Source organism: Misgurnus anguillicaudatus, chromosome 11, assembly GCF_027580225.2.
Source record: "Misgurnus anguillicaudatus chromosome 11, ASM2758022v2, whole genome shotgun sequence".
NCBI classification, from domain to species: domain Eukaryota; kingdom Metazoa; phylum Chordata; class Actinopteri; order Cypriniformes; family Cobitidae; genus Misgurnus; species Misgurnus anguillicaudatus.
In genome coordinates, this window is record NC_073347.2 from 12,444,466 (window position 1) to 12,471,833 (window position 27,368).

Below are 27,368 nucleotides of genomic sequence, written 5' to 3' on the forward strand. Positions count from 1 at the left end.
ACTAGATTCTACAGTGTTCGTGTTGAGCCGGTATCCTCTCGAGTTCTCTCGTCAGATCAGTGAGAACATCGAGGAACGGCTCCTGTGTCGGCTTGGAGCCTTTCTTTTTGGCTGCGCAGAAACCGCACCATTATGGAAGGCCATTAAGGCAAAAACGTTACAAAAAAATGTTTTTGTCTTTTCCACCGCTTGGTGACCGATGTTGCGGAGCATCGGCTGCCAGCCTCTCACTAGATGTATTCTTGACTATCTGGGTGAGGCTAGCGCCCACATTGCGCCCCCTAGTGGTTTCTTTGTGAGTATTTCCGTGGAAAGTTTATGATTTACCACGTTTCCCTTAGCGGAGTTCGTTCCGCGCCTCTCTAGTGTTGCTAAGAGAGTGTATTTTTATAGACCTCGTGTCTTTTTATCCATCACCTTAGTGGTAGACCCCTAGAGGGTTTTACTTCCGCAGCGATCTTAGTCCCGCCTGACGAGTTCGCTTCCCAGTTCGCCTAGTCACTATCGTGGGTTAATGAACAAGTAGTGACCGGCCTCTGCTTCAACCCCATTTCCGTTCCCTTAAAGAGGAGAGTCGGAGGGTTTATGCAGGCACTGGAAGGGTCAGCTTCAGTGGCGCTTTGGTAGGGATTCCCAATTCGTCGGTCACGACGTGACGTCGTAGTGACCGACTGAAAGGGAACGTCTCGGTTACATATGTAACCCTCGTTCCCTGAAGGAAGGGAACGGAGACGTCACGTCCCGTCGCCACAGTTTGCTGTTCCACTGCTGATATCGGCCGGACCCTTTCCTTCTGTCCAGCTTTCTCAGCAAAAAATAGCTGATTTGATAACTGCACCTGCCGCTCATTAAATAGCTGTGCGGCGGGGCGGCGCCGGCAGATGCAATTATCTGCATGCCAAGTTCATTGGCGTTTTAAAGGTTTCTCGAAGCAGATAGGTCACCCGCGAAGCGGTTCCCAATTCGTCGGTCACGACGTGACGTCTCCGTTCCCTTCCTTCAGGGAACGAGGGTTACATATGTAACCGAGACGTTTTATGGACGAAGGTGACAGAATGAAACTATTAGAAAGACTTAAGAGAAATGTTAGTGTAGTTTCCATTAGATAAGCAAACTTGTGCTGAGCCCCAATTCGCCTACTTATACTACGACCTAAAAGTATGTACTGTTTTTGTGAGGAAAATGTACATACTTTTGAGTGTGTAGCAAAACAGTATGCACGTTCTGGGACATACTTCGATGACGTCATGCAGCGTGAACGAAAACGTGGTTGCCTAGTTACGCACACCACGACTGTTAACAATATTTAATTAATTCTTATGTCCAATATAATTTTATTTACTATTCCCATCTTTTTTCTCATAGTTTTTTTTTTTTTCACAATACATTTTACGATGTGTTCTACCAAGTTGAGGAGTGAAGCAGAGCGTCATTAGAACCAAACGCAGGTCGTTTGTGAGGCGGCTGGTTCTGACGTTCATGTGCAATGTGTGTAACGAAAGCTACTTATTTGAAAGTCAAAATATTTAAAGTTTATAGTATAACTATTGTTTTACGTATTTTATACTTATGTCTATAACTCAAAAATACCCAGATGAAAATTAACCATGCTTTTACTATAGTAAAAGTGTAGTAACAGTCACAGTATTACTACAAATAAGCCAGAGGGTCAGTGTGGTTAAACTCCTCCCTCCCGCATGCAATGGGTTGTGGGCAATATTAGCCGTTAGAGTGTGCATTGATCTGCACTTCGAATTCTAACCGGAAATAGTAGAGTAGACCATCCGGGTATCTTTGGGATACTCATTTCAACATACTACGATTTGGGATGTACTAATTCTAGTTTCGAATACTATTTAGGACGGATACTATGCGAATTGGGACTCAACATTGGTTTATACTGTATGTCCTGATAGCTTGATCACATTGTCAGGGCTTATTTCTGAGATAACAACCTGCTGCCTGTACATTAATCTGCTTATTACACTGCTATTTACCTCACAAGTAGGGTAAGGAACATAAAATATTGATTTAAAATATTTTTGTTGCTTATTTTTAACGAATGCAAACCTTCTGCGTGGAAAACCTGATTACTTTCGGTTTTAATATAAGACAATTCTTTCAAATGTAATAAACACTATGTGGCTTAATAATATGTAAATATAATTATATGTAAATATAAGAGTGAACCTGTGTGCATCACTTGTCTTTTCAAAGTAAGTGCCTGCTGCAGACGTGTCTAAAGTGTTTATGATAAAAGAGATGCTTGTGTTTGCCAGATACTCGCATTATCTCATGTGTAATCAGAGTTTACTGTTAAAGGAGTGTCTTGCTTGTGTTTTGTGAATGTGAGCGTCTCTTTCATCATAAGCGGGTTTTGACGTGTGTGCAGCAGGCACTTATTTTGACAAAACACATGATGCACAACCCATTCTCACTTCCCAAGGCGTCAAAATCTGAAGCATGTTCAAACGCCTTCAGCGTCAGTATGAAAAAGCGAAGGGTGCCCCTATGCGTCTCTGTGTCGACGAAATGGGAACTCTGTTGCTTTCGTGCTGGTCCCTCAGCGTCGGATATAGACAAAAGGGAATGCCGTCACGTTATGCGACGATTGGCAGGATCATGCCGCTTCTGGACGGTAACTACTCAATTTTGTTCCAAATTTTTTACCATTGTCGCTTGGGGTTGGGGTTAGAACGACTTTCTGTTACATAAAATTACATCCTAACCCAAACCCAACTCTAACCCTAACCCCAAGCAACAATGGTTTAAAAATCAGAAGACAAAAAGTATAAACCAATACAGACATCCTAACCCAAACCCGAACTCTAACCCCAAGCAACAGTGGCTTAAAAATCTGAAGACAAAAAGTATAAACCAACTGACATCCAAACCCCAAGTCTAACCCCAACCCCAAGCGACAATGGTTTAAAAAATTTTAAAAGGTTGAGTGGGTGCCGTCCGGAGGCGGCGTGATCCTGCCGATCGTCGCGTGGTGTGGCGGCATCGCCTTCGGGGATTCCCTTTCGTCTGTGTCCGGCGCTGGGGGATTGGCGTGGGGGCAACGGAGTTCCCATTTCGTCGATGTGGTGACGCGTGGGGGCGCCCTTCGCGTCTTAATACTGACGCTGAAGGCGTTTGAGCATGCTTCGGGTTTTGACACCTTGGGAAGTGAGAATGTGTTGCAACGCACATGGTTCACATGACCCTACAAACACATATTTTGAATTTGCGTCGCCTTTAGAAAAGAAGTCACGAGCCGTCACTGTTTATATTATGTTTATGTCTAATATTAAACTGTACCTGTCAAAATGATTTGCAGCTGTGTGTTTCAGGTGGTTATCTTGGAATAACCAGTGCTTTAAGTGGGCCGGTGCGCACCGGTACTCAGTACCGCCACTTCCAAATATAGCTCTTGAGCGTACCACCACCTCTCCGTGCGCCTAATACATGCTTTTAGCGTCCTGGAACACTCATTTGCACATCTGTTTAAAAATCAGAGGTTTAATTTAATCGTTTGGCTGCGCTGCCGCTTTTCAGAGCGCCCTTCACAATGTACGCTTCCTAATTCGTCCCACCGAGAGCAGAGACTACATTACCCATACACCCTTGCGTTTACAAGTTAAACGCGCATGCGTCGCTTTTGGTGCTGTTAGTCAGTGTCAACGTGGTCTGGAGAGGTGTGTGTTTGTGTGTGAAACGCGCAACCAAAGCTGCTCGGGTAAAATGAAAATACAATGAACAATTAATATGCCCTCCTTGTTTTAGACTCTGAGTAGTAAAAGAACAAGGTCAGAATCAGAGGACTCGCTGGCTGACATCCCACCAAGCCAGAATGATAGCTGCAGGTTAGACGCAAGTTTTATCCAATACCTTTTTGTAGGTTCGTGACAATCTCCGCTGTCGCGGCTGTCAGTTTGGTTCTCGTCGACGTAACTTCGGATTTCCTCAGGCGATGTGCGGAGGAAAAACATTATTGAAATTGTAATAGACATTTAGTGTAATTGCTAAACTACAAGTGAACGAAATTTCAATGAATTTGAACGACGCACACAGTAGTTTTACCACCCGCAAAATAGAAAACAATGGGACAAAATAAAGTGATGACTTAAATGGCCAGTATTTTGTTATTCTTGAACCCATAGACATGGTGTCATTTTAAAGTTTTTTTTCAAGCTCTTTCTATCTGAACAACTAGTTTTAGCATTTAACCATGCTGAACATTTTAATCACATATCTACCTTTTGCACATTTTATTTATGTTCAATAGCTATTTCTAGCTCAAGCAAATCCACAAACTTATAAAAGGATTTATTATTTTTTACAAGGTCATCTGTTGACTGCTGAATATGAAACCCCTTCAATATAGGAGTAGAGTCAGAAAAAAAATAGAGTAGCGGCACCTCTTTTGGGCCACTTAAAGCACTGGGAATAACATATCGAAAACCAAGTCCAATCAGAAACAAGCATAAATTCTATTAAAGATATACAGGACCAGTCATGGTTGAAACTAAAACTCCTTTCTTGTTAAAGGTGTTAAAGTTAATATAATCCAGTAATTTTCTGCATATAATGTGCTCACTGGCATTAGTTCAGCTGATGAAACCTTTTGGATGAGTGGTGAAACATCAGATGAATAAAGTGTTCATTCAATTTATGCATATATCTAAAAATCAGATTTAAAAGTCTGTTTTATAATGTAGTTTGTTAAAAGTAGTCACCCTGTATCTCTTTGTATCTACTGTATGTCTGCAGACTGTGGGCATTCTTTTAAGCAACTGAAATAAAATATAATCAAGCAAATCATATCATGTAATCATGCAAATCATTTCATCAAGCAAATTGCTGTTTAAGTGAAAAATGCTTTTTTTGATGCAAGCAGATTTTCTAATTTCAATAAAAATGCATTTCCCTTGATTGCACATAATGCAATTCTGCACAAACTTTAAATTGTTGCTTACAACATGACTAAAGCTTCAATTAAATCAAGCTATTGCCCTCTAGTGGCACACCACACTTATCATTGTTTCTATACCATGTGTTTATCATGTACACATGCTCATAATATTGCAGTATTGAGCTTTAATCAGTTTAGTAGTAATTATGACTATATACACTTCAATAAAATACATTATAATATTAATAGACCTCACGAATGATTAAAATATCAGACATCCACAACATCAGTGAGCTGTCAGCACTTCTCAGACACACACTCGCGCACGCACGCACACACACACACACACTACAGATTAATACGGTAGAAAAAATGCTATTAATTTGAAAGGCCATGCAGAGATCCATTTATATGAAATAAAAATTCATCTCCCTGATGCAGTGTAGGCACAAAGGGTTGAACGTGGATTAGCACTAGGCTGTTTACACCACAAAAAACAATCAATAACCAACAGTTTCTGACTCCAAAACATGGAGTTTGTTCTCTTCAAAATGTCCTTTGTTTGCAAAAGAATCTCATAGTACCAGTGGCTTATAGACGGTTTCAGCAGTAACAACATAAACAAGTGGCTGTCGTGGTCCGCACATAACTTTCGGTAAACTCTGTTAAAGGAATATTCCATTTTCTTAAAAGAAAAATCCAGATAATTTACTCACCACCATGTCATCCAAAATGTTGATGTCTTTCTTGGTTCAGTCGAGAAGAAATTATGTTTTTTGAGGAAAACATTGCAGGATTTTTCTCATTTGAATGGACTTTAATAGACACCAACAATTAAAACTTAACTCAACACGTAACAGTTTTTTTCAACGGAGTTTCAAAGGACTATAAACAATTCCAAACGAGGCATAAGGGTCTTATCTAGCAAAACGATTGTCATTTTTGACAAGAAAAATAACAAATATACACTTTTAAAGCACAACTTCTCGTCTAAATCTGGTCGTCATGCGCTAGCGTGACCCGACGCAATACGTCTTCACGTCAAGAGGTCACAGAGGACGAACGCGAAACTCCGCCCCAGTGTTTACAAGTGTGTTGAAAGAGGACCGTTCCTACGTTGTTGTGAACTGATACTAATTAATGTCTTTGTGTCAGTTTATTGCTTACAATGGTCCGCAAATGTGCGTTTTATATATGTGACACATGACCTCCCTACGTCACTACGCATTTACGTTAGGTCGCGCTGGACCTGACCTAAACGAAAAGTTGTGCTTTAAAAGTGTATATTTGTTATTTTTATTGTCAAAAATGACAATCGTTTTGCTAGATAAGACCCTTATGCCTCGTTTGGGATTGTTTATAGTCCTTTGAAACTCCGTTGAAAAAAACTGTTAAGTGTTGAGTTAAGTATTAATTGTTGGTGTCAATTAAAGTCCATTAAAATAAGAAAAAACCTGCAATGTTTTCCTCAAAAAACATAATTTCTTCTCGACAGAACAAAGATAGACATCAACATTTTGGATGACATTGTGGTGAGTAAATTATCTGGATTTTTCTTTTAAGAAAATTGAATATTCCTTTAAGAATAAATAACAACAAAGTTCTTTAAACGTAGTTAATTTAAATAACAAGCAAAAAACAACACATAGATTACCTAGGAAACAAAAACATGTTATTATGTTGTTATTTTCGACGAGGCATTTGTTCAAGGATCAGTTTAGCAACTAGTCAGACCATAAAAAAACGAAACCGAAAGTAAAGTTCGGATCCAGACGTGTATCGCGTCAGCGCACATGTGCCCGATGAAATGGTCTATATAAGGAGATCTTTTAAATAATAATGGAGGGTGAGGGCTTATATTGGGTAGAAATGTATAAACAGTATGCAGTGTAGTGCAATTGGAAACCATTTCAAATCAGCAAGAAATAATTTAATATAATTTTGGATCATATATACATTTTTCTGGCATCTGGACTTTTTCAGTGCACTGGTAAACTTGTAAGCCAGTTTTCAAAGTCAAACTTATATACAAAGTTAAGTTATTATTATTATTATAATTTATAATTATTATAATTACAGTTATAATTATTATTACACAAGTAGTTGACAAGTATTGTCTCCCAATCATGAGTATGTTATTTCAGTTGGCTTTGATACATAAAGAGCGTACCAACACTTCCAGTTCATTCCTGAGTGTGGAAATTAAGTACCACTGCCATCTGGTGGTCTGATACAGTCTTTTACAGTGTGTCTGTATGGCTTTGCTGTACAGGAAACCTCCCAAATGAGTATAAGGCGGAGGACTTGAGCGGAAAAAATCATTTAAGGAATCTAATATGTGCTTTAAGCCTCTTTCACATGTAGATCCCTGTCTCACGTGGCTGGCTTCAATAGATGCCTGCCTAGTGCATTCTGGGACATTCCAAGCCCGGAGTAATCCAGGCAGAACTTTATCCCTGTTTATACATGATCAGTATTCCCTGATTGAGAAAAGAACCAGTGGTTTGTGCCTTGGACACACGTGGCATGCCGTTTCTCCATGAGCTTAGAGATGTGAATGAAGTAGTGCGAGTGGCAGCAATCTCTGAATGAGCATCTGTCCATTCTACACATGTGCTTGTTAAGCCTGCTTCAGTGCACAACACTGGCCTAGTTGCCCTGATCCTACTGCTGAGACAGAGACACAACATCATATTTACTGCAGGTTTATGGGAAACTTCCAAAGCACAGAGGACAGACACTAAGACAAATGACAAAGAATAAAAAAATGATAAGGGAATTAGAATAGTAATACAAATAAGAATAAAACTAAATTGTTAATAAAAACATATTTACACAGACAAGATATATCTATACAAGCACAGATAAAAATGTGTTTAACAGTTTTGAACAGGACTTAATAAAGAAATAATAAAGAAATATAAATATGTATGCTAAACATAATGGGGCGGTTTCCCGGACAGGGATTAGACTAGTCCTAGACTTAAACACTTTTAAGAGCTCTCCAAACTGAAAACAACTTGCACTTACATATCTTAAAATACATCAGTGCCCTTTGTTTTACCTCAAAATGCACACATGTAATGTTTTTAGTAAGGCATGTTTGTTAAAACTAGTTATATTTCCTAATTAAACTAAGGCCTAGTCCTGGATTAAGCTAATCCTGGTCCGGGAAACCGCCCCATTATGTAGATGTCACAACCCCATTCTCCCGTTCCAGTCTTAGGGTGTTTTCACATATACACTGTTTAGGTCGGCCCAAATGATGAGTCGCTCCGAGTACGGTGCGTTTGGGTCAGTGTGAACACAACAGCCGCACTCGGTGCGCATTAAATGGCCGCTCCGAGACCGCTCTAAACAGGGGGTCTCGGAGCGGCTGTTGCCGAACTCTGGGGCGACCCACCTGTGGTGTGAACACTGCTGGACCTCGGGCCGAACCAAATACAGGAAGTTCTCCACATGTTTGAGCCACTGGGCTTCCGTTGTGACATGAGCCGGGTGTGTGGGTTAACAACAAACAAGCCAATCCTGGTCCATTGCATAGAGATTCTCTGTCTCCTTTACGTTTGAGCTGATGATTTTATAAATGCATAGCTGTCCTCCACACACAAATAGTGACATTACGGGCTTTTTAGCAAACGGCTCTGTGAGAAAGGCTTTAATAGAACAGCTACGCAATTTCGCGTTAAAGCAAAGAAACTTCGCAAAGACGTGCATCATTTATCTCCACATCTTGATAGCTGCGCTCTCCCTGTCAGGCTGGTTGTCGTGGAAACGTGGGGGTAGTCATGAGACGGTAAGAGCTGTCAGAGACCAATGACAGCGCTGACTGTTGTCACATGGTGTATGGTGCCGCATTTCGAGTAAAGTAACAAATATATATATTTGAACACGGACCGCACTAACTGAAAAATGATACAATGTATTTTGGTGCGCTCCGAGGCCGCACCACGGTGCGCACCAACATATGTGAAAACAACCTAAGTTAAATAAATAAAAGTATCATTTCATTTATCACCTCAGTCTTCATCTTGCCTTCATCCTCCACCACACCCTGACAGTAGAGTATATTGCACATGATTTATTATACAATGTAGAGCTTATTGGAAGTAGGCGTTTCATAATATGGAAGAAGACACTTTTTATGCTAGTTTTTCTGATGCTGAGTGGTCCTCTGTAGTTCGGAGTTGGCAACAGTTCAACGAGGGGGTACACTGAAAAAAATAATTGTTGGATTTACATAATTTAATTGTAGACACTGGTTCCACATGATTGAAATAAGTTATCTTCAAATGAACTTAATATGTTACCTCTGCACTTACATGCTAATTTAATTTTAAGATAACTTATTTCAATCATGTGGAACCAGTGTCTATAATTGAATACGTAAATCCAACAATTATTTTTATTCAGTGTAACTTGAATGTGTGGGGTCCTGTGTGATTTTATAAGCCATTTTTTTTATTCTACACTCTGAAAGGATATGTTAATTTATTTAATCTTTTTTGTGTTATGCTATTTAACACATTGTGAAACAAAATTTGTGTTAAAAGTAACAGTAAATGCGGTGTTTCAATAATTACACAGAGATGTGTGTATTCTAAGACAACGCATTTAGTTGACACAAAAGTTAACAAAACATTTTTGAGTTAACAGATATTTTTAAGTTGATCCAACAAATTGTTTTTTTACAGTGCACTCTACAAATTATTAGTTGACTTCACTCAAACAATTAAGGAAACCCGTTGCGTAAAAAAATAAAGCAAGCAATTTACGAATTCTACGTATAAGCTACGTATTCTCTGGTACACAGATGTAACAACATACATCAAAACAATCTTATACGTATAAAGAGTATGGAATTGCTTTTTAAATGATTTTTTAACGCATGGTTTCCTACATTTTTTTAAAGTAAGTCAACTAATATTTTTTAGAGTGTATTACTAAACATTTAAATTGTCAAAGTGTGGGGAAAAAGGAGGATCATTGGTGATCCCCTACCACCCTTGCAGAACTGTACTCTTCTATGCAATACACTGTAAAAAACACAGCATGAAGTTAAAACCACTTGGTTTTGCAAGTCAATTCAACCTACAATATTAAGTTTTGGCTTGTAATAAGTTGACATAACTTATAAAATCCTGTTAAAATTGCTTAGCTTAATTTTTTTTAGTTAAAGTACCATAAAAATATATGTTGATTTGACAAAAATGCTGCATCTACTCAAATTTTTTATTACAAGAGCTAAACTAAACTTATTAAAATAAAGTGTATATAGTAATTAAGTTAAAATAGTTATAAGATGTTTCTGTCATACAGTATTTCATGAACACAAGATATTAAAGCATTTTATTTATGGACTGTAAAAAGGAAAAAGTTGGATTAACTCTAAAAATTACTTAAATTGGTAACACCCCAAAATGTTTTTATTTTATTCAACTTAATATTTCACTTTAGTTGAAAAATTTAGCTTGGTAAAAGTTTGATCCAACTTTTCACTTTTTACAGTGTATACACAGGGGAGCAGTCACGGGTGATATTGCTTTGTGGTGTTAAAATTTACATTTAAGCATTTGACAAAAATGCCAATTACTATGCATTTTAATGTAAACATTTACACTCACCTAAAGGATTATTAGGAACACCATACTAATACTGTGTTTGACCCCCTTTCGCCTTCAGATCTGCCTTAATTCTAAGTGGCTTTGATTCAACAAGGTGCAGAAAGCATTCTTTAGCAATGTTGGCCCATATTGATAGGATAGCATCTTGCAGTCGAGTGAGATTTGTGGGATGCACATCCATGGCACGAAGCTCCCGTTCCACCACATCCCAAAGATGCTCTATTGGGTTGAGATCTGGTGACTGTGGGGGCCATTTTAGTACAGTGAACTCATTGTCATGTTCAAGAAACCAATTTGAAATGATTCTAGCTTTGTGACATGGTACATTATCCTGCTGGAAGTAGGCATCAGAGGATGAGTACATGGTGGTCATAAAGGGATAGACATGGTTAGAAACAATGCTCAGGTAGGCAGTGGCATTTAAACGATGCCTATTTGGCAACAAGGGGCCTAAAGTGTGCCAAGAAAACATCCCCCACACCATTACACCATTGCATTAATGAGAAATTGGACAGGTGTTCCTAATAATTCTTTAGGTGGGTGTATATATCTGTTTATTAAATAATATCAGACTGCTGCTTGGTGCAATTGATACAGGTAGCTGTGTAATAACAGCAATGCTTGCTTTTAGCAAAAATTTGATATTTTAAATGCAGCCTTATGTTAAAGCAGCATTTGCATTCAGGTCTTAAAATGCTGTCTAGAAAGTCAGCCCAGTACTTCTGAAGCAGTTTGAGTTTGATGTTTCTCTCCGAGAAAAGGCCTGGATATATTTACAGTTCAGATGAATCACTAAGACCAGGAACAAAATCCAGGATGAAAGAGCTTTTGAAATATACTGAATCTCAACAGCAGCATACTAGATGAGCTTACCAGCAGGATTACTGTGTAGAATGCAAATCTTGCTATGAAATGTCAGTATTTCATATTACAGTCCAACTTTATGGCGTTACAGCTACCAATTTATATAACAGCTGCAAGAATACTCTCACTGGCTGAATTTATTTCCTTTGTTTTTAATTTAGATTAAAATTCCTAGAAGCGTTCAGCGCATACAAATCTTGTCACCTAAATAAACCAGATAGGTGGTTAAACGGAAGAGGTTTGTGTGGGAGTTTAATATTAAAAAATGAGACCGAATACGTCAGAGATTCTAATCCGATGACAGGTGTCACTGTCTAGGCTTTTAGAGTTTAGTATTGTAAAACCGTCTCTGTGACAGATTCTGTGGCATTACTCAAAAGTGTGCCATACGAGAAGCTTGTCTCATTCTCTCTACATTTTTTTTAATGTCAGTTATACATTTTTTTTTACACCTGAGGTTACGTGGCTTCTGGGGAAACATCAAATTCAACATTGCCACAGGACAACATCTGGGAATCTTATTATCATGATCTCTACTAAGTTTCTAGTGTTTCGGGGGCCTCGGGCTGCCCCGGACACCGAACTCGTGGAGGTGCACCAGAGCCGAAGGCGCAAAAAGTCATGTGGTGACCTGTTTCAAAATGGTTATCGTGTGAGGTTGAGCACAAGTCAGATAGGAGATGGCAAACAGAGGAACAACCAGAATTCCCTCTTTTCCTGGCTTCATGTGCTGTTTAATTGGTGTAAGCGATTTTTCTGGGGAATTTTTTTTTTATAATCCAGGAACTATTTTTACTTGTTGTCTGTGTGTGCAAGAGGACTTCAAAAAGGATTTTAAGTGCTTCTGTTTTCTGTTGCTGAAAATAACCATCACACTTATCTTAATGTGAAAGGATTTTCTGTAAAGAGAAAGTGTAAATCTTCCAGGACTACTGTATAAGAATATCTTTGAATCATTTGTGTGAGAAAGATGCAGCGTGAGCAAAGCTGAGAAGTTGAGATGTGTGTGCGTTTGAGTAGATTTTGTTTCGAGGCTGAAAAAAACAGAAATTGGTGTTTATATAAGAAGGCTGCTGAAGCAGGTGATATTGTCTCTAATCTGCTTCCTGATGCGCTCATTTCAGCACCTGTTTCTCACACACAAATGTGAGAGATCCATGTTCCTATTCGTCAAACACACTTTACTTTTAATAATGCAACATTGTTTTTAAGATTGTGACAATATTTTTATGACAATCACATTTAAGTTAGCAAATAATAACATGCGCATATTTCTAGATCTCCAGTGCTTTGAATGATCAATACAGTTTTTGACAGTATAAAAGCTTTTTCAATATCCTTTTGAGAGATGTCGGATTAGATTTTTATTTTGTCTTGTTTTGTGGCTCAATTTTTTTCAATCATAAAATATTCTTCCCATTATGCTAACTCAGTATTCTTACTATTAATGGAGTATGTTAACTTTAAATGATGCACTCAAAAATGCTGTTATTTTCAACCCAGCTTTGGGTTGGTGTTTTTAAGTATATTTTTTAGTATAATCAACTAAAAAGTCATTTTAACTTTCATTTTTATCTTGACTAGTGATGAGTTGCTGTAACTTATAGACGGTTTCAGCAGTAACAACATAAACAAGCGGCTTTCGTGGTCAACACGTAACTTCCGGTAAACTCCGCTAAGAATAAATAACAACAAAGTCCTTTAAACGTATTTATGTATATAACAACCAAAATAAACAACACGTACATTACCTAGGAAACCAAAACATTTGTTATTTTTGACGAGGTATTTGTTCGAGAGTTTAATCTAGCAACTAGTCAGACCATTAAAAAAACTGAAACCGGAAGTAAAGTTCGGACCAGACGCGTATCGCATCATCGCACGTGCGTACGATGAAACGGTCTAAGAAATAAAGTTGAATTAGCTTTTGAATTCAACTTTATTTGAGAAGTTACAACAATTCATCACTATTCAAGATAAATAAATCCCGAAGTTAAAATGACTTGAAAATCCAAGTTGATTATTCTTAACAATTTAAGTGCAAATGAACCCCTTGAGTTGTAATTTAAACTATGCTGGGTTGTTCAAACCCAAAATGCTAAGTTTTTTTAACCAATTGTTTGGTGAAATATAAAAAAATTCTGGGTTCATTTAACCCAACAGTTTGGTTTGTCCCTTTTTATCCCAACACTGTTGAAATTACCCAGCTTTTTGTGCATGCAGATTTGTTATGCGTGGGAAACAGTGGCGGCTCGTGACTGCTCTTCTGAGGGCCGCAAATTCAAAATATGTGTTCGGAGCAGCCTGATCTCACAAAATACATGAAATAGTCACACATTATTTTGTTCAGTTTTGCGTGACATTGTCGCGTGTTTCCGCCGTTTTGCGTGCCCCTGCCGCGACTTTCTTTTCCGTGGCGGTTTCACGTGTTGGTTGCTCAATCGTTTTTTCCTATTTTCTTACAATTGTCGCTTCGGTTTGGGGTTAGAACAACTTTCTGTTACATAAAATGACATCCTTACCCAAACCCAACTCTAACCCTTACGTCAGGCGACTATGGTTTAAAAAGCATACGAAAAATAGTATAAACCAATACTTTAAGTGACATCCTAACGCAAACAGCAAATCTAACCCGAAACCAAAGCACAATTGTTTAAAAATAGGAAAAACAGTTGAGTAACCAATACGTGAAACTGTCACGGAAAAGGAAGTTGTGGCAGGGGCACGTAAAATGGTGGAAATTCGTGACAATGTCCTGCGAAACAATGCGTGACTATTTCACGAAAATTTGTTAGATCAGGTTGGTTCGGAGTGTTGTGTGTTGCTGGTTTTCAAAATATGTGTTTGTTGCGTCATGTGAACCATGTGCATCACGTATTTTGTCAAAATAAGTGCCTTCTGCACATGGGTCAAACACGTTTATGATAAAAGAGACGCTCACGTTCACAAAATACACGCAAGACACTCCCTTAACAGTAAACTCTGATTACACATGAGATTATGTAAGTATCTGACAAATAGTCTCTTTTATCATAAACCCTTTAGACGCATCTGCACGTGATGCACATAGTATCTCTCGACGCGCAGAACATATTTCAAAAATACGAACCACACACATGGGCTACATAGATGTTGTGACGAACTTCACATCGTGCGCCCTCGAAAAAAGAAGTCATTGGCCGCCACTGGTGGGAAATATCTGAATGATCAACTATATATTGTCAAAATGTGCAGTACAGAGTCCAGATGAATACCTCATAAAGCTTTTAGTCTTATTTGTTTGCTTTGAAGGCAACTATATGCTACACCTAAGCAGATATAGGCCTTAAGTCTTTCTTTGCTGGGATACTAGACTAAAATATTGATTTGCTCACAGGGTTGTATATTTATTGGACACCCTTTTGAAATAATAAAATGTTATCCCGAATAACATCCCCTCCTCTGCCAGCTACTGTATATTCCACCTGCCATTGACTACCAATAGGAAATGTATTGGCAGTGATATAAAAAGTCCTATTAGCTATATAAAGGGAGAAGCCTTTAAGTATGTCTGTTTCATCAGGAAGTGCATCATCAACACAAATAAAACTGTAGAGCCAATTAGAATTCAGTGTATGCACAAATGATGTAGACCAGTAGTTCTCAAACTGGTGGCCGTTTTGTGCCCCAGTTTTATGACATTTTTATTTATTATAATTAAACCTCAGAAACATAAGGCTACTAACCAACAGCACTACATTGTTTGTTTAATTAAATTTGTAATTTTTAGAATGTTTTATGTCAAAAAATATTTTTGGGGGACACTAAGTGATGCGCCACACGCCAAAAATAGTTTGATAACCACTGATTTAGCTTGTTTTCCATTCTGAACCTACAAATTGCATTACTGTAACTCAATTACTTGTTTTTTATTATTGCTTTCTCGCTTTTCTCTTACAGGTCTTAGGTTCCTAAGAGCCTTGAGATTGATACAGTTCTCAGAAATTTTACAGTTTTTGAATATCTTAAAAACAAGGTAAGGCCGACAACATATTACGCACCTCTCTCACCCTTCAAAAACTCCACTATGACACACACACACATTCTCTACAGCTCCTTTTAGGCGTTTCTGCTCTCCCTTCCATCCGTTCTCATCACCGATAGCTATAAACCCTACAGACCCAGATGTCTGCAGGGTTTATAGCTAAGCAGAATGTTTTCTGTTAATCCCCTACTACATGTATGTGTTTATTTAGTCTGCTGTAGGTAAGAGAACAGGGCCGCTGTCCAGCCTGATGAATGCAAACGTGTGATGCACACAGGCTCTTGACTGATTCCTCTTCCGGCAGCCATTCACACATATGACACATCAGCGTCTCTTGACACCTCAGTGGTATTTTATAAATCTGTCATTGGATGAGAAACAAAGGAGAAAGCAGTCAGAACCCAGTGGTTGTAAGCATGCTGGAATCAATTATTTTAGCAGCCATCCAGTCATATTTCATTTGGGGGAAATTGCTCAGATTTATCACACTGAAATGACAGAACGTTACATTTCCACCGCCCGTATTTCACTCACGTTGTCCGCTAAAGAATTATTATGGGGTGTGTTCACACAGACAGCAATTCGGCAATAACGGTGCGACTGGATGTCATTTATTTTATTTTTTCATTGACAGTCAGCCTTTGGAGGCGCCGGTAGCAACAGCGACTTTTGCCAATGCAATGGGCAATTTTATGCAAAAATACAACACAATAGCTGTGTCCCAATTCAAGGGCTGTGACCTTAAAAGGTGAGCACTCGGTCTTTCAAGGTGGCAGCCTCAAAAGAACTGAAATGAGACGGTCTAACCTTCGGAGGACCCATCATTTGCGTCACCTGCTGCACGCGCACACACCGCGCCTGTCAAAAGAGAACAGCAGAGACATTTCTGACTTATTAAAATAAATATGGAATCAGAAAAATAATTAATTTATTTTAGAAAATATGACACGTTGATGTAAATTAAACTTTTCAACAGTATATTAAATTAATCAACCTTAGAAATATACGCAACATAAAAAGAATAATATTAACACAAAACATACCAAAAAATGTTTTCTGATAAATACACACTTTTATTTAATAAAGGTTTTAATTGTTTATTTTAGAATATCCAGCTGTTATATTCAGCCGTTACAGGTGTACAATGAATCTTGGGATTGCCTCGGCTGTTAAGGATACATTCGTTCTGTCTTTGAATTGGGACGCCTTACTAGCTTCAAGTCGCGCTGTTGTGACGCAATCGGCCTTAAAATACATCCTTACAAGGTCGCAGCCTTTGAATTGGGACACAGCTAGTGTGCCGGCCACCAATAAACATGCAGCCATTTTAAGCCTAATAAATGGATAGCTTTTAGTCCTCGATACGGATTGGTCAATAGCTATGGTTTATTCACGATAAAGCGCGACATCTATTTGTATCACTACACAGCACTACCAGCTGAGCGTTATTTTTGTGAATAGCAACATTGTTATTGTATGCATGTCAGGGATAATATCTTCTAAAACAAGGATGGCGTTTCATGCATTTTACGCTTTTTTATAATATTTTTAATATGTGGTAACTAATTTAAATTTTTTAAACACAAGACTCAAGACTGTGTCTTATTGTGAATATTCATATAATTTAGCACAGACGCACATACTGTACCTGGTTGCTTACAATCAACAGCTTACTAAATACTATAGTTGGGTAGGAGTGGCTACTAGAAACCAACAGTATGACCAGCCTGATCTCACGAGAAAACATACATAATGTAAAACATACACAGGGCTTTGAACCAGATTTTCCCAATTGGTTCGTTCCGAACAGAAACAGTATTTTAACGTTTCCAGTTTTCGTTTCAACCCTAAAATTGACGTTCCTGAACCGGTTAGAACAAAAAAAAGTTCCCGAATAGGTTAATAACGTTCCATGTCAGCTGTGGAACATACAAATAAGTAGATTGATGATTAGGACATTAAACTTAAATTATTAGTCTACATAATTTTCCTTAAGTCTCTATCTTGTCATCGAACATTAAAAATGGCTACATTATGTAAGCGGCATAACTGTAATTCTGACATGCCTACATTTGTTGAGTGCACTTAAACACGCACACACAAAGACGGAGGACAAATTCGTCACTTCGGGAAGAAGATGCAGCATAAACAGTCGCTCCACATAAAGTGAAAATTACGTTGTTTTTCAGTGCTTTATTCACCAAATGTATTTTAATGGACGACAGTTTGGGACAGTAGCGCATCTCTCTCTCAAGTTTATACATCAAGAGTTCTGATCTTTGAAGGGCAGAGTTTAACCGGACATATTGAACTGCATGTGCGTACAGAAAATTGCTCACTTTAGCATCTTTTAGCGGTTAAATTGTTTAAAATCAAGGTGCAGTGTGTAATTTTTAAAAGGATCTCTTGACAGAAATGCAAAATAATACACAAAACTATATTATCAGGGGTGTATAAAGAGCTTTTTATAATGAACCGTTATGTTTTTATTATCGTAGAATGAGACGTCTACATACACCGAGGGTCCCCTTACATGGAGTCCCATTTTGTGCCACCATGTTTCTACAGAGCCCTTAATGGACAAACTTATTTTATTAAGTTGTCTCGCTCGATGACATGTTTTTCTGGTGGCGGCTACTGTAATTTCTTTGTGTTTCAAAAGCGAAGGGTGAGCAGTGGACTGAGCCGTTTGTTGCAATTTGCAACCTCACCACTAGATGCTGCTAAAATTTACACACTGCACCTTTCAGTGTTAACATTTGTACGCCTTTGAAACACGTGCAAATGATCAACTTTCACCATATTTAAATTTGCGTATTAATCCACAAATCGCATGCGAGCCGTACCGTGGATCGTGATCTATACGGATCAACTGTGATCCGTTACACCACTAATAAGTAAAAAACAAACATCTTGAGATACTTGGTAGCCTATAATATTTACCTCTTATGATTGAGCATTAGAGTCTTCGGCTTGAGCTACTTGCTGGTGGCAAGCTTCTCATTTCACAGATGAGTCAATGACGACCGAAAGTGAACTTCACAGAGTATTGCACAGAAATCTTGTCAAGGAACTAAAAAAATAACGGTATTAACCGGTTACCATTATTTTAAATAAACATTTCTGTTCCAGAACATATATTTTTTTTAAAGTTTCTGGTTTCGTTTCTGTTCAAAACATCAAAAGTTTCTGGTTTTTGTTTTTGGTTTGTGAACCGGTTCAAAGCCTTGAACATACATAGCTAATTCGTATCAATTAATACAAAGTTAATCGTGCAAAATCGTATGATTCTAATGAAAAAACAACAACGAAACTGAACCCTTAACCCGCACCTAACCTCATCGTCACAGGGGTCAAGACAAATCGTACCACTACTTACAAATGTGGTCGTATGAATTAATAAGAATTAGCCAAAATGGCAAAACGAAAGGTAATTTATTCCACTTTGTAGAATATAAAGGAATATTTATCGTATATCAGAATGTATAAAAACATGACAGAGATACAGTATGAATTTTGGTCAATATCGGCCCTAATTCCAAAAAAAATTTTTTTTGCAGTCAGTGTGAACGCTCCTTTAAGGGTTTTAATATGCAGTGCAGTGGTCATTACCGGGGTCCCACTGTCGTTTCCTTTTTGTTTTCTAACTTATGTATTCACTCCCAGCATCGTGGCCAGGTGCGGCTGGAACCCTCCGGTCATGTCTGTGTGTGTGTGTGTTGGGGTCAGTATATGATTGATCTGTAAGTCAGTGTTATGCGTTTCACTTTGAGAGGTGTGATGTAACTCTCGTCTCTCACAGTAATTCCATCAAGCTGGTGAACCTGTGTTCCATCTTCATAAGCACATGGCTCACTGCTGCAGGATTCATTCATCTGGTGAGTGAAAAAACACACACACGCCCCCCTTCCTCCCATGCCCCTGGAGAAACTGACTAAGAAAGGAGAGCACATGCAGATCTGTGGGAGAAAAATGCTCTCAAGTGGCTCAAGTGACGTCTGTCCCTGTGTCCAGTATGTAGTTTGTGTTGTAGTTCATCTAAAGATTCTGTGTTTTTGTTTTTCTTTTTCGTGTTTTTATCAGGATGTGCCACTAGATGGACATCTGTGCCACTAGATGGCAGCAGAGACTCTGATCACCGATAAATCCTCAGTTCGGTTCTCACAAATTCATCCTTGTGATATGGTGTATGGACGGTAGATGGCTGTAAGAGACCTTGTTTAGATTCAGCATTAATTCCTTTAACGTTTTTCCCTCCTACAGGTGGAAAACTCAGGGGATCCATGGGAAAACTTTCAAAATTCTCAACCGCTCTCATATTGGGAATGTGTGTACTTATTAATGGTGACTATGTCTACGGTGGGATATGGAGACGTCTATGCAAGAACTACTCTCGGACGCCTTTTCATGGTCTTCTTCATTCTCGGTGGTCTGGTAAAATCACTTTTCTTGCTGGCCCCCCATCATACAGTCATATAATTCCTACCACCATATAAATCTATACTGATCCTTTGATGTCTCTCATTACTAATATAGGCTAATTTAAGTGTTTTTCCATACTGTATATGTCGATTGTCTTTGCAATGTTTTGCATCCCACTATAAAGATCCTTTATCCTGCATAATCATTACGGTTCAAATGTGTGTAAAAGCTAGATGCCAGATGACACGTCCTTATTCACTACCCATCATTAGACTACATGTTACATTTAAATGAATATGTAACTACAATGTATTTTGACGATAATGTTGTTGCTATTCTCTTAAAACAGTTTTGCGGTTTCAGGAGATCCCATCCTTCTGTTTCCCTACCCACATTCCAACAAACACAGTGGCAGGCTGATGGCCCATAGTCCTGCCTGAGCGTTACCACGGCAACAGCAGCCGGAAACGCTCCGATACTGTACAAATATAAACTTTCTTATCTTAAGAAAGTTTATCTTAAGTTGCAGTGTTCCTGTAGCTCAATAATATAATAGACCAATGTATTAACACTGAGAAAGTTTGTGGGTTCGACTCCCAGTAAAACATGCTTATTTTAAAAGTGCACACTGAATCCACTGTAAAGTCTGCTACAAACTGCGATTTCTTCCATCTTATGAGATCATTACAGATGGATCTAATGAACTTGTGTAGGACATGTACAGGTATTTAGACTGTACGATGATGACACCTACTGTTTGTAAGCTAGAAGTACAGTCTTGTTTTTAAACTTACAGTACACAAGGGCCCACGTACAGTGCATGTGAAGCAAATTTCATCATCAGAATAGTACGCGCACAGCTGGGTTTTTGTAACCATGCGTACTGTGTACATGTAGATCGCGCATGCGCGTACAGGAGAATGAAGTATGTAGCCTAGGAGATGCATCGCATTTTGTCACAATTCGCATGCGTCAAACGTCTTTGTTCACATACATTACAAATACATGTACACTTTGCAAGGCTGTGCGTTCGACCGTGCACATATGTTCACTTAAAAAGACATACTGGGCTTTAGACCATAACGCAAGTTAGTAAGCGTCATCAGGATGCACTAGTTGTAAACAAACACAGCAAGATGAATTACAAATGTCACTTTTGCACAAGGAGCTTGCATGTAGTTTACATAAGCATAAGCCTTGTCTATATGTACAGTAATACTGAATATTCATGATGACTGTGGAAATGTTAAGCTTAGCAGTGTTTTTACATAAAACAGATTTAACTTTTAGCAACATGACGCAGTAATCAATACGTCATTTCATGTTGCATTTTTATTGGCTACTCAGTCAGTACAGGTTGTAGGTCGCTCCTAAACGGTGGTTTTTCGTCGTACTGTGAGACCGATTCAAAGACAGCTGTCTCACATTTACATTTATGCATTTGGCAGACGCATTTATCCAAAGCAACTTACAGCGCATACATTTTCATCATACATTGCATTAGCAGAGAAACAACAGCAGGAACCCAAGTTTGTCATCAATGCTGACAGAACGCTAATATTAGTAGTATCTCAAACAAAAAATACACACAGACAAATCCAACCCAAATGTTTAATGTCATGATTATTACTATCGATTTGCATTAGTTTATATCCAGCTTGTTACTATGATTTATCCCTATTTTAAGTTAATAACGAGAGAAAGCGAACTATATTAAGCTGTCGGCTACGTTAACATATCCAAAAAATCAAAATCTCATTTCAGTTCTTTTATATCATCACTGTAGTACATATTTTGTTATTTTGATTAGAGAATCATTAAGTGTTAAAACAGAATCAAATAAAGTACAACGCTATGTTATACATTAATGTGATTTCAGTTTTACCAGTGTGAGTATTTCACAAAAGTATTAACTTCAACACTTATTAATATAATTTATATATTTTTATTTATATATTCATTTCATTAAGCACATTTTCACTTTGAATGTTATTTTAGTTTTTTGTCCAGTAAAAAAACTATTGGTCGATTAATCAGTTATCAGCAAGTAGGGACCATCGGTATTGGTAAAATCCACTATCGGTCGACCTCTATGCTCAAACAATGAGCACAAAGATTGCGATCAAAGATAGTCTGTGATTATTTTCAGGAAGTGTCCGAAATTTAGCATAATCCTACATTGTACAAATTCCTTAAATTTTTAAGTTTAATCAGCTTGAATTTACAATTCACTTCAACTTTCATGAGGAGGAGTTGCTATTAATTATAAAAATAAAGTTGAATTAGTTACTTTATTTTTTTATCATTTATACCAACTTCTCACTAGTCAAAATTTATGCTCAAACAATGAGCACAAAGATTGCGATCGAAGATAGTCTGTGATTATTTTCTGGAAGTCATTTATACCAACTTCTCACTCAAAATGTATGCTCAAACAATGAGCACAAAGATTGCGATCAAAGATAGTCTGTGATTATTTTCAGGAAGTGTCCGAAATTTAGCATAATCCTACACTGTACAAATTCCTTAAATTTTTAAGTTTAATCAGCTTGAATTTACAATTCACTTCAACTTTCATGATGAGGAGTTGCTATAAATTATAAAAATAAAGTTGAATTAGTTACTTAATTTTTTTATCATTTATACCAACTTCTCACTAGTCAAAATTCTTTTTAATTTTAAATTAATTATACGTCAAATTTAAGTGCAACAAGAAATGTCTAAAATGTGCTGTAAAAACATTTGCACTTACATTTTTAAGTATAATTAACTTGGATTTACAAGTCATTTCAACTTTATTTTTTTTTTACCTTGACTAGAATGAAATTTTAACATAAAATTAAAATTGAACTTTACGTTTTAATTTATTTTTGTCACTATTATTGCGTGTGCATTAATAAAAAGCCTTTTTAAAAGTATGGGTTCTTTTGCCTTTTAAATTTAACATTGCACTTTTTTTTAATTTTGCAGGAATAATGCTTCATCACATTGAAAATGAAAATGAAATAATTTAAATGAATGTTATAATTTTTATTTTAGCATTTAATTTTCAAATTTGGGACTTTTTAATTTAATAATTTAATTAATTCATTTAAAATTCATCCAAAAATACCTTACTAGTGATGAGTTGCTGTAACTTATAAAATAAAGTTTAATTAGCTTAACTTATTTCAACTTTATTTTACAAGTTACAACAACTCATCACTATAGTCAAGTTAAATAGATAAACATTGAAATGACTTGACTCTACTTAAAAATTAAAGTGCAAATCTTAGAAATCGTCACGATTATTTCACGATGGCCATCTTTCATCTGTGACAGCCGGAAATCGTGCGATGTGAACCTGGCTTAAATGTGTCTGCCAAATGAATAAATGTAAAAGTACAATGTACTTATAGTGATTTTAGTCTTTGAATTATAAATATTTAGGAATTGATGGAATTTTAGATCCAAATATAAAGTAATTCACATAGTAGTATCAATAAGTGTAACAGATCAAGAAAGATCAAGAAAATGTCTAAATTTTTATTAACACAAACAATTTTTTTTCGAAACAATTGAATTCATATTCATTAAAAAAGGAAAACTGATTTTGAAAATGAAAACCAAATTTCGTAACTATAAATATTACCAAGTGCAATGATGTACTGTAGTTAATACACAGTCTAAAGAGAAAAGTATAAATCATCTACAGACAGAGATGATGTCTTATAAAGTTCAGTACACATGCATTACATCTCTAGCACAGAATAAAAAGAGCTCCAGCTGTCCAGGAGTTACTATAGCAGTGTGTTATTTCTTTGTTTTGGTGAGGACTGGAAGTAATCACAGCTCGGCGGTCTGTTTTATATCAGGTGTTCAATTAATGACTTCAGTACGGAAATGTTATAAAGCATCAAGCCTGATCATTCAGATGTCATAATTCATCAAGGCCCCTGAGAACAACAGCTTAGAAGTCCCTTCGGAAATGTCAGATGAACAACCTGGAGATGAACAGTCGGGCTAATGCAGCCCTGAGATTAAACAGAACATCGCGGAGGCTGCAATCATGCAAAACACATCCAGCTCATTGAAACCACAGTAATGAGTCTTAATGTGCTTTGCAGCTGTGGGCGATCAGGCTGGACTATTCAAATCAACCTGCCACTACATTAGTGTTTGTTGGACAAAACATGGCATGTAGGTCTCTTTTTTCTCTTCCTGTTTACAAGACCTTTTTTATTGACAGATCAATTAGACAGCACCGCAAATGTTTAGATTTTTTGGAGTTGGCATTATTATCTTTCCCCTTGATTAGAATCACAATGTAAGGTGGGGAAGGTTTTTTCTTTTTAGAAAATGAGAAATTCAGATGTGTAACCAAGTTACACATTTTCTATTTAACACATGTCCCTCTCAACACTATTTGCTCGCACATGTTAGGGGGAAAATCAGGTGGATAAGCACGTGCCCCCTTTAACGGGTCTCTCGTTTTTAGTCTCTGCTTCTGTCTTCTATCTTCTCCTTAGGCCATGTTTGCCAGCTACGTCCCTGAAATCATAGAGTTAATAGGAAACCGCAAGAAATATGGTGGTTCCTATAGTGCAGTAAATGGCAGAAAGTAAGTATTCCTGGTGCCTCTGTGGCTTCGGTCACAGCAGAAGCCATCTTTGCATGCACTTTTCTTTTTCTGTTCTATGCATGTAGGCCATGTTTGCTCGCTACGTGCCAGAAATTGCTGCTCTCATCCTTAATCGGAAGAAATACGGAGGGAGTTATAACTCGACGCGAGGCAGAAAGTAAGTCAAAATCCAGAACCAGGTGTGGTTGTGTGACTCAGATTCTTCCCAGATAGAGATGGGATTAGTTCAGACCGAGGATGAATGAATGTCACACTGTGACTGGAGACCTTGGCCATTGAAGCCACATGTCCATGCCTTGAGCTCTGTGTCCGTGGCTTCTTTCCTGTAACACATGTGCTGCATTTAATTTTGTTATGGTGTCTTCATGACAACAGTTTATTTCCATCTGTTATGTGCTAATGTAGATTCAGGGTCTCATTCACTAATAATTATGTGCAAGTGTTCTTATGTTTCTTGTAAGGCTTTCATGGTAAATTTAAGTTTCTGTCAACTACCGGTCATGGGTTCAATTCCTAAGGTACACACAAATCTATTTATGTGCATTTAAATCATTCTCTGGCAGCCTTTTTTTTTAAAGTTGCCCGGACGCATTTTTTTATGATTTTCACAAAAGTTTCACAAAATGCCTTCCAGGAAATTTTTCTTCTAAAAATATATAAACATACAAATGAAAGAACAAAACAAACAATAAACAAACAAACAAAATGGGGAAAAACGTTTCATTCTCTGCTTACTCTTAAATATGGGTATTTTTCTTAAAAATATATTTTTTAGCAAAAAGCTGAAATAATTGCATTTTTGTGAAGGAATTTTGTTAGATATCAGATTCAGAACGATTATCAAAACATACACAGCGTTTAAAATTACTAAATCATTTTTTGCTTCAGTTTTTTTATAAATTGGGTAAGTGCGCCATCTAGGATAATCACGGTATTACAGATTAACATAAAACCTCATCAGGGACATGTATTTTCATGCAAATGTTTTCTCTTCATTTGACGAGATAACTCGTCAATTGCGTTAAAAGAGTTAAAGTAGCTTTGGGTAAATATAAAGTTTATAAATACCGTTAGAGCCTCTCCCATACAGCTATTTGTGGTTCTTTACAGTATTCTTCCACTTTCTAGCCTAAGGGCAAAAAAATGTGTAATTCTTTAAGAATAAATAAACACCTTTTTATGATCCTAGAATACTTAGAATATCAAACCTGGAATATCGAGCTGAAACACACAGGTTTTCTCATGCAGGTTAGGTGAATCGGAGATGCCAAATTGCCCCTCTCCAAACGTGTGTATGGATTAACTTTTGTAGATTAACTTGTTTTTGGATTAACCAGTTCTCACCATGAATATAGACCAGGGCCGGAGTGGGGCTCATTTTCAGTCCTGGAGTTTCATCCGTTAGACCGGCCCACTTTAGTTCATGACTGACTATATTAAAATAATATCGTTAAATCTTCAGTAGCCTACACAAGTCTGCAATAGTGCACTATTCTCTGCAGCCTTGCAATTCATCGTTATATATATATATATATATATATATATATATATATATATATATATACTTGAGAAAACATTATATTCATATGGAAGTTTTCAATAAACTGATGAGTTTGGCGTCAGATAGATTTTTGTTATCAATAGACGATGAATAATAATGACTATTCGTAGACCATTCATTATTGCATCTATGACCTAGATTAAAAAAAAATACGATTTGTATCCTCTTCCTTTTAGTGGCCATTTGTATGAGGTCGCACATCTAGACACGCGGCAAGCACACTCAAATATAGACGCGTCTGAAACCAAACTCGTGTTCACAGGCGAGCGCTTTGAAAAGCAGAAGAAAACCGCGCGTCCTGCATTAACATCTTTAAAGCCGGCAAATTACGTGAGTGGGGCTGGATAAGTGGCAGCCTAGGGACAGCAACCTTCAACCCGGTGGCATGACAACTCCGGCCCTTGTGGCCAAAAAAAAAAACAGCCCGGCCCACCGGGAATTCTCCTATGTCCTCCTTATGGCCAATCTGGGCCTGATATAGAAATAGATTTTTTTTCAAAATATATTTGGCCTAAGAAGATTTTTTTTCAAAATATATTTGGCCTAAGAAAGGGCCACCAGAAGTTAAATTTGTTACATTTTGTAATGTTTAGGATAAAACAGTGACATAATGGGGTGGTTTTCCCGGACAGAGATTAGCTTAAGCCAGGACTAGGCCTAAATTTAATTAGGAAATATAACAAGTTTTAACAAACATGCCTTACTAAAAACATTACTGGCGTGCATTTTGAGGCATTGCATTTTTGAGGCACTGACAAAGGGCACTGATGTATTTTACGATATGTCAGTGTAAGTTGTTTTCAGTTTGGACAGCTCCTAAATTTATTTTAGTCTAGGACTATATCCCTGTCCGGGAAACCACCCCAATAAGTGAACTAATAAAAAAGAAAGTTTTAAATTTACCTCTTTCCCTCCCAGCGTTTAAAAAAAAAGTTGCCAGCCAGAGCCAGCATTTTCATGATTTTCACAAAAGTTTAATGCCTTCCAGAAAATGTTTTTCTTTAAATATATAAACAAACAATATATCAAATGAAAGAACAGACCCTCTGTTTTCAAACAAAAAAAGTTTCATCTTACCTTCATTTGTTCTATTTTTCTCATCTCTCAATTATAGGTAGGTCTCTTCAAAAATACCAAATTTTGAGCAAAAAGCTGAGATCATTCCATTTTTGTGAAGGACTTTTGATAGAGATCAGATTCAGAGCGATCTTTAAAACATACACGGAGTTCTTTCTCTTTCACGTGAGGCGCTACTTCCGGGTTGTATAAGTTGCGGAAGTGCGCCACCTGGTGGATAATAGACGAGTTATCTCGTCAATGGTGGTGTAAGAGTTAATGTTACGGTAACACTTTAG

General features: G+C 37.4%; 1 protein-coding gene across 21 annotated transcripts in view; it reads left to right on the forward strand.

The window, feature by feature from the left end:
• Nucleotides 1-27,368, forward strand: part of kcnma1a (potassium large conductance calcium-activated channel, subfamily M, alpha member 1a) — a 263,693-nt gene that overhangs the window by 152,082 nt on the left and 84,243 nt on the right. For all 21 annotated transcript variants that reach the window (XM_055170797.2, XM_055170791.2, XM_055170796.2 and 18 more), the window contains exons 6-9: nucleotides 15,325-15,400; nucleotides 19,212-19,287; nucleotides 19,673-19,843; nucleotides 24,340-24,431. In XM_055170797.2, coding sequence (XP_055026772.1) covers nucleotides 15,325-15,400; nucleotides 19,212-19,287; nucleotides 19,673-19,843; nucleotides 24,340-24,431 — 415 coding nt within the window. The remainder of the gene's footprint in view (nucleotides 1-15,324; nucleotides 15,401-19,211; nucleotides 19,288-19,672; nucleotides 19,844-24,339; nucleotides 24,432-27,368) is intronic.